This window comes from Monopterus albus, unplaced genomic scaffold (assembly GCF_001952655.1).
Source record: "Monopterus albus unplaced genomic scaffold, M_albus_1.0 scaffold50.1, whole genome shotgun sequence".
Taxonomy (NCBI): Eukaryota; Metazoa; Chordata; class Actinopteri; order Synbranchiformes; family Synbranchidae; genus Monopterus; species Monopterus albus.
In genome coordinates this window covers 3,994,458-4,006,793 of record NW_018127930.1, presented here as the reverse complement: position 1 = coordinate 4,006,793, position 12,336 = coordinate 3,994,458, and the positions used below count along the sequence as shown (strand labels likewise).

Here is a 12,336-nt window from a genome sequence, read left to right as displayed (position 1 = left end):
GTCTCCTTTAATGACCATAGGCTCCTCATGCATCACATCTCCTTCAACAGGTGACTTTTCTCTTGCAGTGGTGGTGGCAGTGGACTGAAGATCAGACTCAGAAGCTGACCCTTTGAATAAACCTTGCAGTAATGAAGCCCCTGTGTGGGAAGCTGCTGTCTGACCTGTAGCAGCTTGGGGTGCTGATCCTCCCACTCCAAACAGTGAGTTCTTCTGCTGTTTCTGAGGGCCTCTACTGGGAGCAGCTACTGATTTGAAAAGGGAAGACATAAAGCCTGTCACTCTTTCTGCTGATGAGTCACCAGCAGATTTCCCTGGCTGTGTAAGCCTGTGTTGTCCCTGGACCACAGGACTTGCTGACTGAATGGGTGGTGTTTCCTCTTTTACTTTAGGTGGTACTGTACCTTGATGTGATTGACCACTCATGAGGTCTTTGCTTCCAGGTTGCTGTGCTGATGCACAGATTTCAGATTCTTTAGATTGAATACCTTTAGCTAAAGCAGTTGGTTTGTCCGCATTCTGGCCGTTGACAATGCCATCAGTTTTTGACATACTTTCCACAAGAAACTGAACTGTACCATCAGGTTGCTGTCGTGTTTCTACAGCCTCATTGCTTTCAGTAGGTGTACCTGTTTCAGTGAAAGTTGCCAGTGGAACAGATCCTTTAAACACTGAAAGCAAAGTTTTACTTGGCATTTCATCAGGAATGGATGCTTCAGGTAAAACGCCACCCAGAAGAGATGCATCGGTATGAACTGTTTGAGAAGATGACCCACCCAAAATACCTGAGAGTATAGAGCTACTATTTTGGTGTGTTGAAGTTTGGGTGGCAGCCCTACTAAATATTCCACCAAAAGACCCATTAGTCTGGGGTGGTGTAGTTGAAGCTACTGATCCTCCAAAAATTCCACCCAAAACAGATCCTCCAGTCTGAGATCCAGCAGATCCACCAAGTAAGCCTCCAAATAAGGATGCCCCTCCTTGAGTTCCTGCTGTTTGAGAAGCAGAGCCTCCGGTCTTAGTAGGGCTAACTTTAGGAGCAACCTGTGATACAGAACCTCCAAATAAACCACCTAGTAATGGTCCTCCTGTTTGAGAAGCTGGTGTTTGGGATGAAGCACCTCCAAACATTGCCCCTAACAGAGAACTTCCAGACTGTGAAGAGGGTTGGGCTGCATAACCTCTAAACACAGACAAAAAGCCTTGAGGTGGTTGGTTCTTGGGGCCTGATGATCCAGATCCACACCCTGAATGTGAACGACCTGACTGGTGAGAACTAGGCTCAGTGTTGGGAAAGGAATGTAATGATGCCAAACATTTTCTTGTACCATGTGAAATGTATCCAGCTTGTGAAGATGGAGTCTGTGGGCCTGAGCCACTTATCACAGACAAGAAGCCAGAAGCTGAGACAGCTGGATCCTGGGGTGCACTGTCTGTGCTTGTTTCCTTTTGCACAGTGACAGATTCAAAATTTGGTTCTAACAATGTAATATCGGTGTCTTTAACTGTGACACTCAAATCTGTGGTATTGACAGTAGTATTAGAGGGCACACTAGCATGCACTTCAGAGTTACTACAATCTTTGCTCACTGAGATTTTACGTGATATTTGACTGTTAGCTGCTGCCACTGGGACATGGCTACTGGAAACAGATGTCTTTTGGGAATAACCTTGCAGTAATTGAGTAGCTGATGGTGCTTTGTTAGTAACAACAGCAGATGATGAATTAGGAGTTTGTTGTGGAGGTGACATATCATTAAAAAGAGAAAGCACACTATTCCCAGGTTCTTTGGAAGCTGCCATAGAAGACATATTTGAATTTTGACCAGCTCTGGGTGTTTGAGGAACACTGGAGCCACTAAACATGGAGAACAAAGCTTTTCTTGGACTTTCACTAGAGGTAGACAAGCCACCCAATATTCCTCCATGAACAGAGGAGGCTGGCTGCCCTTGTGCTTGAGGCAGTGCTTGTGGTTTAGATTGTGTCTGATGTTCTCCTTGCTGAGCCTGTGATTGAACTACTCTTTGCTGAGATGGTGCTGTTGGTGGCTGAGGCTGTGGAGGACTGGGATCACTAAACATTGAGAACAGTCCTTTCATTGGACTTTCAGCTGAACTCGATGACCCAGGCAGAAGTCCCCCTAGAAGAGATCCTTTTTGGGATTGAGACTGTTGGGAGCTGGGAGCACCAAACATGGAAAGAAATCCTGTAAATGGGGGGTCTTTTGGAGGAACAGTTCCCTGTCTTGGTGCCTCAGAGGTAAGCATGGATTGAAGGGGAGCCTGAGGAGGGCCTGATCCTTCAAAAATTGACAATAAACCTTTACCATTTGAGTCCAGATGAGGGGGTTGTGGAGCTGCACTTGGTGGATGTTCTTGAGGTAAGGGTCCCATTTTAGGTTCGGCCTGCGGGGGACTTGGTCCCCTAAGCATTGATAATATAATTTTACCAAATGACTCCTCTGGTGCATCTGTATCTGACACAGGTGTTTGAGACATGGGTCCAGATTGAGCAGCTGCTGCTGATCCTGTCATAATTTCTCCAACTGAAAATTCAAACAGTCCACCAGATAGTTTAATTCCAGCTTCCTGTTTTATCTGTTCTGTAGGTGGCATTGTTTCTAACTGGCTTGTAGCAGGCCCTGTGGAAGAACTGGAAGAAAATATGTGGGATATGCTTTTCTTTGTGGGCTGACTCTGCACAGAGTGATAGGTATCATTTTGGTCCATCGTTTGTATTCGCGGTTTACATTTAGGTCTAGTTGCTGATACCAGTGGACTAAATGCAACACTAGGCGTCATTTGCGGATTTTGTGGTGGAGTGGACTCAGTACTAAATAAGGTGCTAAATGAGTCAAATAGATTTGACACTCCTGTAGTCCCTGCATTTGTATGAGTACTGCCTAGTAAAGTAGCGCTGCCAGTTTTGCTATGCTGACTGGGAGATGTCTGAGAACACTTCTGGGGATCTGGCTTGGTTTCCTCTATTCCAGCTACAATTTTAAGAATGTTCACAAAGCCTGACTGTTGTTGTTCAGTTGATTTCTTCACTGGTTTCTCCACTGACCTATCAGCCGCAAGCTGTCCAGGTTGTGTAGGTTTAATATGAGATTCTTTTGATCCTGAAGGTGCTGTGACATTGGGCAGTGTTGGTGGAGTTGCTTGTTGTACCATGGTAGTTTGACGTAAAAGTCTGGGTTTCTGTGAAATTGTATGTGATTGTGCTGGGGTGTGAGTCACTTGAGCAGTTGGTATTTTTGGCAAAATTGTTTCCTGTGGAGTAGCTGATCTCTGCATTTGTTGTTTAACACTTTCTGGCTGAGTCAAAACAGCAGTAGATTCTTCTCTGATGATCTTCGACCTAAGACTATGGAAACCCAATGAAAGAATGTTCTTAGAATGTTTTTCAGGAGGTTGATCACAGGAGGATATGCTAGTTTTGTTTGAATCCACCTGTGTCTTTTTGCCCACAAAAGAAGTTTTCAGGTAAGTAATTGTTTTGTCTTGACGATTAGGCCGTTCTTCTCCTAGAGACACTCTCTTTCTCCATTCATCTTCTGATATTTCAGCTACATGCTTCACTGTAATGCCAGTGGATGAATGGCGCCATTGACTTGGATGGCAACAGCTGCGAAGTAGCTGCTGATTGAAATTTGCAGGATAAGTCAGTTTCAGGGAATTGGCAACCTTTTGAGCAAGAAATGTCTTATTCTCTTGGTTGCTCCCATAAGGGTTTATGTGGTTTTTATTACAACAAGAAAGGTTAATAACATCATTGCATTGGTCTTCATAGACATAACTGGGCTGCCTTGGATCCATCTTGACTTTGTTAAATGTGTACGATGTGAAATCGACACCTTGTTGGCCTTGTGACAGAACTAAATTTTCAAACATCTGAGAGAACTCCTCAAGATTCAAATTCATTATTGGATTTCCTTTTCTATAGGCAGCTGACAAATCTAGGGGGGTATTAAGAAGCTGATAATCACTGTGATCTTGACCAGGTAGCCACAGAAGCTCGTCCTCATTGTAAAGTGGAATTTTAAAGCCACAGACAAAAATAACTTCACTGTGCAGCCAAGTACTGGGAAAGGTATCCAATTTCTGTGCATTTCCCCAAGATTCACCTTCAGGGGCACATGCATAGACATATTCACCTGCTGCATCTGTAAGCAAGGCATATATGTACTCATGATCTGTGTAAACAAAATAGCCACAGTCACCCTCATCAGCTGCCCACCACATTCCTTGCTCTAGAAGTGTAAGCCACTGCTGATACCATTCTGAGTCTTCTAAGTACAGGGAGTCTTCTGTCTCAATATTAGCATTTAGAGGACAGTTTGAATCTACTGGCCAGTTCAAATTAAACTGACTCTGGTGGATCATGTCTTCAGTATGAACATTTTGAAAGCATGCATTATCCATTCCATACTGCCAGTTAGCAGAATAAGATAAACTTGGTGCAGTCTCCTCGTAACAGTCTTTGTGATATGAAACCCCATTCAAACTGTAATGGCTACCGTCAATAAATGAGTGCCACTTCCCAACTGTTACATTACTCGGTTTAGTGGTTAGGTTCAATGCAACCTCATCATTGAGACACATGGAATATTTACTTAAGTCTTCATAACTGCTCCATAATTTCTTCTTGATATATAGATCATCATTTCTGTCTCTCTCATGCTGATATGGCCCATTTTGCTCTTGATGACAAACAAGGCCTTGCCATTGTGTAGAGGAGTTAAATGTCTGACTCATATTTGAAGAGCTGCAGTGAAAAGCAGAATCCTGCAAATTAGCACCTTCATAGCTCTGGGGGTACCACTGATCATATCCCTGGGGCTGATAATTCACTGACTCTTTTTGAAACTGCTGCCACAGAGCACGCTCATGAATCCACTGGTTTTCATCATAGGAGGGACTTGTTTCATAAGCAGACAACTGACCACAGTAATTACTTTGGCTTGTGGCTCCATACAAAGAAGGCATGCTTCCACCAGTATATGGCTGCATGGTCGGCAAGGTTGTATGGCTTTGTAAAAAGGAATGGATATTTCCTGCACTATGAGCCACTGGGTGAACCTTGAGTGAGCCAGAATAATACAACTGAGATAAATTACCTGTGTTAATTGAGGAGTATGTGGCCTGACTCTGAAGAGATCTTGCAAAAGTAGCTGATGTCCTCAAGTCTAAACTTTCAATATCAACTGAGACAGGTGTATTTATTAAAACACATCTGCTCTGTCCTGGATTTAGAGAATATGGAACAATCATTGGACAGTTGTCCTTTCCAGGGTCAGGGGTAGTATTTTTTAATACATCTGCATGCAACTCTGTGAATTTATTTGAGAGAATCTGTTGTTGTGTGAACTGACCAGATGTTTCATCTGGTTTACAAGTACACAGGTCCTTAGTTACATTTTTGGTAAATAGTCTAGATAAAAAACTTTGCTGTGAATTTTGTGGAATACTTTCCTCTTCCTCTGCATGTTCTTGTGAAGATTGACGTGTTACATTAGTGTGAGACTGTGTATTGCCTTGCAGTGACTGTGCAGTTGATGTCTGGCAGGTTGTGTCAATATTTTCAGATGATTTTGTTAACTTGTTAAACCACCCTGAGAGCATTGCAGATTGACTTGCTGTCTCTCTCTGTATTTGAGTAGTTTGACTGCATGGCACTTTGTTTTGTTGTTGTGACTCATAAGTGATTTCGGACTGCTGTGGTTGAGCCACATTTTCTGAGGAGGATTTGAACAGTCCAGAAAGTAGACCACTTGCTTGAGTTGTTTTTTGTGTTGAATTATTTTGTGTTTGATTTTGTTTAGAAATAAGGACATTCATTGCCATTATTTGTTGGTGACTGGATTTACTTGTGGTAATTCCATGCTGCTGTGCTGATGGCTGCTGTTCTGTGTTTGTATTGTCTGCTGAAGCAAATTTAAAAAGACTAGATAAAAGACCACCTTGTTGACAGGGTTGCTGCTGGAGTGGAACTGTTTGTAGCCGAGTAAAGCCTTGTGTACTACTGTGCTGTTGAACATCTTGGTCTCTGCTCCTAAAATGAGGTCCTTGGGGTGGACCTTGAATATTCTGTTGGACGAAGACTTCTTGGTCATTTTGAATATTGCTTTGTTGGTGCCAAACTGGTTGGCTGTTTGGAATATTCTCAGATGATGCAAATTTAAGTAAGCCAGACAACAGCCCCTTTTGCTGTGGTTGTAGTTTCTGTGTTTCTTCTGAAGTCTGCTGCTGACCAGAGTAATTACCATAATTACCAGTGAGGTGCCCCTGCTTTTTAGGTCCAGAAGGCTGTATGTTTTGTGGTATCTTTTCTGCAGAAGAAAACATCAATAGCCCTGAGAGACTGCCCCCCATCTCTGAGGACAGAGAATTTTGTTGCGTGGGAGAGTGAGGAAACTGTGAGGGGGCATGATCCTCAATTCCATGAGAGGCTGCCGTTAGTTTCTGATTTGATGTATGCTGTACATGTGAGACAGATGGCACTTTGCCCTTCTGAGAATGATAACTGGTAAAATTCTGATTTGAAGCAGAGGGAGCATAGATAGGGTTAAATATACTAGAAAACCATCCTTTCTCAGTGGTTTCCTGGGGCACAGCAGAATTCCGTGTAAAGTTGGTGGAGGTTGTTGAAGTTGAATATGACTGCACAGAATTCTGTGTGTTCATGGAGGCACCAACATCTTCACTGGATGCAAACTTTAAACCAGACATCATGCCTCCCTCTACTTTGAGATATTGCTGATTAGACACATTTTCAGTGGACAGGGAAGGCAATTTGTGCTTACTACTCAGTGATGGTCCCTCCACTGGTTTCTCTAGTCGGGGATCCTCTCTAGATCTAAACACTGGATAAACTGGCACATGCAGAGGCCCCTGAGATGGAACAGGGACAGCAGGAGTAATCAATGAACTTAATGACTTCTTCAGAGGGCTAAAGAATCCAGTGTTTGCTGACTGTGTTTGACCAGATGGTTTTGCTGGTCCTGAATCCTGCTCATTTTCTTCTTTGTAAAACAGAAGATTTTGTCTCCCATATGTATTTTCATCTTGATTTTGTCCCATATGTTTCTCTTGTGTTGAAGTTTTTAGGTTTTCTAAATTCCTATGCCCTGCCGTCATTAACTGTTTACCTTGGTGATCACATTTCTGATTGCACTGTATACGGCTTTGAGAATATGTGGACTCCTGAAAGTTCCCATTATCGCTTGCTGAAAAAAGCTTTAAATGGCTCAATTTACCCAAAACAGAGGTTTCTGGGGCACTTTCAGGTTTGGTTACAAACTCAGGTACATGTTCTTTTGTAGTTGTTTGAGTCTGACCTCTTGTGGGAGTGTCTATTTTTTGATTATGGCCTTGTCTACTAGCATCACGTTGCTGCTGAGAATGCAAAGAACTGAACGACTTTTCAGGAGAAGTTTCTACGGGCGAAACAACAGCTACAGGAGCAGAGATATTTGATTTTGGGATAAAGGACAACAATTTAGTTAGTCCAGATTTTGAGGGTTGTGCAGATGGTGCTCGTAAAGACAGTGCAGGCTGTTTGGAGCCTCCAACTCTGTCAGTGAGCGAACTAAAGAATGAGCTCATGGTGTTTTTTACTCCTGAGATGCCCTGGTCAGAAGTAGTGTTTGACTGGGTTTCTAATCTTGGATCCTTTGATGAACTATTTTGGTCCTCTCCAAACGAATTAGTTCTGTTGCTACCCTGAGATGATAGCTGAAATTTGCTTGATTTAGGAAGGGCACCATACTTGCTAATTTCTTCCTCTTTTTCAGCAAGGTATTCAGAAACGGTTTCAACTAGACACTGGAGCTCATCCATAGGGTTTACATATTCATCACTTGGTTCCTCCACAGGAGAGGGCACTGCCTCCAAAGTCCATCGAGCAATTTCAGCTTTTCCACACCTCTTCTCCTGAAGACTGTGAGAATTTTCTATGTGGCTGTCATAGGAGAAAGAATATCTGTCTTTGTAATGTCTTGAACATTCTGGATTACAGGAAATGTCATCGATGTCAGTATCCTCCTCTGCTTCTATGGAATAGTGCAGATCATCAGGACTCTCTAAATCATAATCAAACTGTGCCTTCATTCTTGCATCTTGTTCTTTTTTGTTTGCCACATAATCGTCCAAAGTATGGTCTAGCTCATTTTTAGCCCACATTCTTGTCTTGTAGAGAAGCCCATTTTTGTATGGCCTGAGACATGTCATATGCTCCTCCTCTTCCTGGATTTTTTCTACCTGCTGCATAAACAGTTCCCCTTTCCTCTCACAGAGCAGTGTAAGGTCAGAGGGAAAAGCAATTTCTCCTAATTTGTCTGCCTCTGTACTAAGCAACCCTCCTGGGTCCTTCATCTTTTTCTGTCGATCAATATTGTCATATCCCTCAGTGTAGGTGGCAGACTGAAAACCACTACAATAAGCATTTTGATGGGTAGAGTTATGTGATGACTCAGAGTAGGATCTTGCTGTTTGAAGGAAAACAATGTCTTCCTCATCATCAAAGAAATCACTCAGCTGAGGCTTGCCCAGTCCTTTGTATTTGTTTTTCCACCCATCAACCCCCATGCCAAAATCTGCAGGTATAAGCCTGACCCTTCCTTTCTGGTTTAATGATCTAATTTAGGTTGAAATATATATTTAATAGGATGGGAAAGGAGAAGGGGACAGGAAAGAAGAAAAACAAGCAAGCAGAAAAAATGAAAACAAAATGCAAGTTACACAGCAAGAACAGTTTCATGCAAATGTAAAGACACAAATATGCTCCTCAGCTTAGCAATCATTGTTGTAATCAGAACACAATTTCTTTTTTAGAGTGACTGTAGGCTAAAGACGTATTTAGTAGTTTTCGGTGAGCCTGTCATCATTAAAAAGCTAAACTATCTTGAAAACAATATCAAAATTACCTAAAAATACATTGCTACATGTGTCGGTGTACATGGATAATAAAACTGTGTGTATCAAATTCTAAGTGTGTGTGTGTGTGTGTGTGTGTGTGTGTGTGTGTGTGCGTGCATCCTCCCTGGAGAAAAGAGATCTTTTAAATCCCTACAGCAACAGTCATGCATATCAGCATTTCAACGCTTAACCTGCAATAGTGTTCATAAGAAATGCATGATAGTTCACCACCTGATGGCATGCACTGAATATGTTTTTAATCCCCAACCTCCCTTTGCAGGTGACTGAGGGATTTCCAGGGTAATATGGCTAAACCAAGTTCAGAGCCTTTCAAACTACCAGGAACCTCAAACAACACAACAAACCACAGAGACAAAAATAAATATAAACAATGAGCATTCCCTAGCCGCAGTTCAACACTAATCTATGAATGCACAATAGATTTCCTGCATCAAGACCATTTCTTTATGAACTAAATATGGCCTCAAAACAAATTCATGTTAATAATAATGATAGTGTATTATTATTTTGAGAATATTAATAATTACTATACAACTAATAATTACACAAATATTTGGCAATCTCAAATGCATGCTGACTGGAGCCACATTAAGGAAATAACTGTGATATGCTTCTTGATGTGTAGGAATACACTTGGTGAGAAAGTGAGTGTTTTATTTAAAGTAACAGTGAGTGAAGGTGTGTATTGGTGCATCTGCATATACTTGGTCTACCTGCTTCCTCTCTGGTCCTTGTTTTCTAGATCAAAACTGTGGACAGAGTTTGTGCAGGAGTGTGGGTGGTGTTGCGGCCGAGGCCCAATTGGGTACTGGTGCATGGAGGAGTTAGGCTGAGCTGTTGTGTGGTAACGGTGGGGCAGACTGTTACTTGTCTCACTGCGGTAGTCACTGTCCCGGTCATCTACAGCACTGTCCTGGTCATCCAGAGCTGCAACAGGCAAAAGGATGAGATGAACAAATTAATTTTTCCTGAAATACCAAAAAGAAGGTTTCATATCAAAATAAGCATTTTTTTTTAAATCCTTGTTATCAAACCCATGTGATATGCATTATAGTTTAAATCTTGCTTATCTGGGAAAAAAAATTTCTTTGAGCTGAGGAAACAAACAAACTAGGGTCAGCAGATGCCAGGTTAATAGAGGGGTTAACAGGGCAAAAGGTCATGCACTTATAAAAGACTATAGCCCTTATACATGCAAGCACGCCTGCTAAATGGAAGAAAACTGAGGTGAGTCTTCAACTGTGTTATCCTTTAGATCCATCTGCAATTGAGTACATTGTTTTTCTGCAAAAAACACTAGCAAAAAAAGTGAACAGAATAATTAAATGCAGTTGTTGTCACAAGCATTACAAAAACTTCATCCAAATTAAAGGTCAGTCCCACTGCCTTGGCTGGGTAGTAATGTTAATAAGATTTTATAAACTGTAAAATCAAATGTGTGTGTGTATTAACATTAGACAGACTAAACTGTCAGTGAAAAAACACAGCCCTTATCAATCATTTGAATTTGGGAAGTGCAGGGACCAGCACCATGGGTGGTTCCACCTCAACAACACAGCATCGTACAGATTCCTTCCAGAATCGTAAAACTCACCCTCATCAATGCATCCACTTGTGCTCGGCAAATGCTTGTGTGAATACAGCTGTGCTTTCAAAAAACAGTAAATTGATCTTATAATATATGATGGTTGTTCATAAGAAGAGCAACCAAATAAACCACTTTTGAATGTGACCTTTACAACCTCAAGAGTGACGTTAGAAAACCTATTTCAAAATACTGTATCATGGTGACATATAAATACAGCTGAGCCAAAACTTCTAACCTCAGTCTAATGATGCAACTGCAATTTACGATTTGGTAATGGCTCCTGTAATATGTGGAGCACCATTTCAGGGGAAGATAGGAGTAAAAAAAATTGTTTTGATGACTTTTTAGGATGCATGATAAACCAGTAATTTACTCATCAAGTTTACACAGGTGAAGAAAACTGTATGACATCAGCAAAGAAATTAGGAAACTAGCAGGGCAAGGAAACAAACCAAAAAAGTCCAAACGGGATCAAGGGAAATGAGGAAAATTAGGTGTTAAAGGGAAATATTGAGAATAAAATGCATATATGCATATTGTAAGGGAATATGGGACTTTGGACATGCAGAGGGCACTGAGGATTTGCTAGGGTTATGGTTTTATCAAAGTGTGGGTTACATACTCAGTGGATCAGCCCATCCGAAATAGCTGCCTGGTGAAAGTGCAGATGTTACAAGTGAGAGGTACAATCAAACAAGGTAGGGGTTGTGGAAAAAAATAATAAACACAAGAACAAAAAGTAGTGGGAGTATAAGATTTAACATGTCTAACATGGTTTTATTAAGTTTTTAAAAGTATGGACATACTGAATTTGAAATGTATAGTCTAAATTTTCAACTCTGATTAAAAGGATTCAACTACCAATATATTAAGCACTAAAACAGAGACAAGGATGTGAAAGAAAATATCAAAGCCTGAGAGCTCAAAGGGTGGAGCGTTAACTCCATCTAGAGGACAAGAGCAGTGTAGGCGGGCTGGCACACTCACAGCACTGGGAAGCTGCAAATGGTAGTGGGCGACTTTGAACATCATCCTGAAGAGGATAGTGGGGGGTGGGGGGTGTCAGAGAGAGAGAGAGAGAGAAGCCATCATGTCTCTTTTTTAAATATTTTGTCATATTGTTACTGCAGTAATTTACTAGCACAGCTCATAGCAGGTCTGCTTCATTTGCACAAGCAGTAGAAAACCAGGAAATACTGTACATTTAGACATAATAACTGACTAATCATATCTCACTCTTTTGTAAATGAGAGTAGAAAAGAGTTAATTGCACTTTACCTCTTCATGGATTCTCATGGTATTGATGCGTTCCAACTTGCTTGTCCAGTACTGTGCTTCATCGTTTGGGATGTCTGGTGCCAAAACATGCATAAAACAACAAACATACATGTGATGCAATACTTAAATAAACATCCTGCTCTGTCTGATTTCAAGTGTCATATTCCAAGACGTCATCATAATACATTTATATATTAACTTTTCCATGAGCCTCTTAAGAAATCAAAATAGTTAGTTAGCAATAGTCACAGACTGTTACAAGAGGAGAAGCACAAATGTCAGAAACATTTTTCATCACAGAGACACAAATCCATTGTACAATGGTACCAAAAATTAGTCCAGACAGTAACTAGTAACTAGACATCAACATCCCAAGGCACATCAAAATCAATCAAGTTTCAGTTTCTAAAGCAGAATAACAAATGAATATAATTATGTACCCAAAAGCAGCACAGCAGTGTTTAGTCCTAATTTTTCCCTTCTCTGCATAAGATCTGGTACTCTCACCATTCCCACTTTTCCGCAGGATT

At 41.3% G+C, this 12,336-nt stretch overlaps 1 protein-coding gene across 1 annotated transcript in view; it reads right to left on the bottom strand.

The window, feature by feature from the left end:
* The window catches only part of unc13bb (unc-13 homolog Bb (C. elegans)), a 61,325-nt gene that overhangs the window by 29,883 nt on the left and 19,106 nt on the right, over positions 1 to 12,336 (bottom strand). Inside the window, exons 6-8 of the mRNA XM_020601196.1 lie at positions 11,807 to 11,880; positions 11,516 to 11,561; positions 9,654 to 9,867 (exon numbers count right to left, since the gene is read on the bottom strand). Of these exons, the coding sequence (XP_020456852.1) occupies positions 9,654 to 9,867; positions 11,516 to 11,561; positions 11,807 to 11,880 (334 nt within the window). The remainder of the gene's footprint in view (positions 1 to 9,653; positions 9,868 to 11,515; positions 11,562 to 11,806; positions 11,881 to 12,336) is intronic.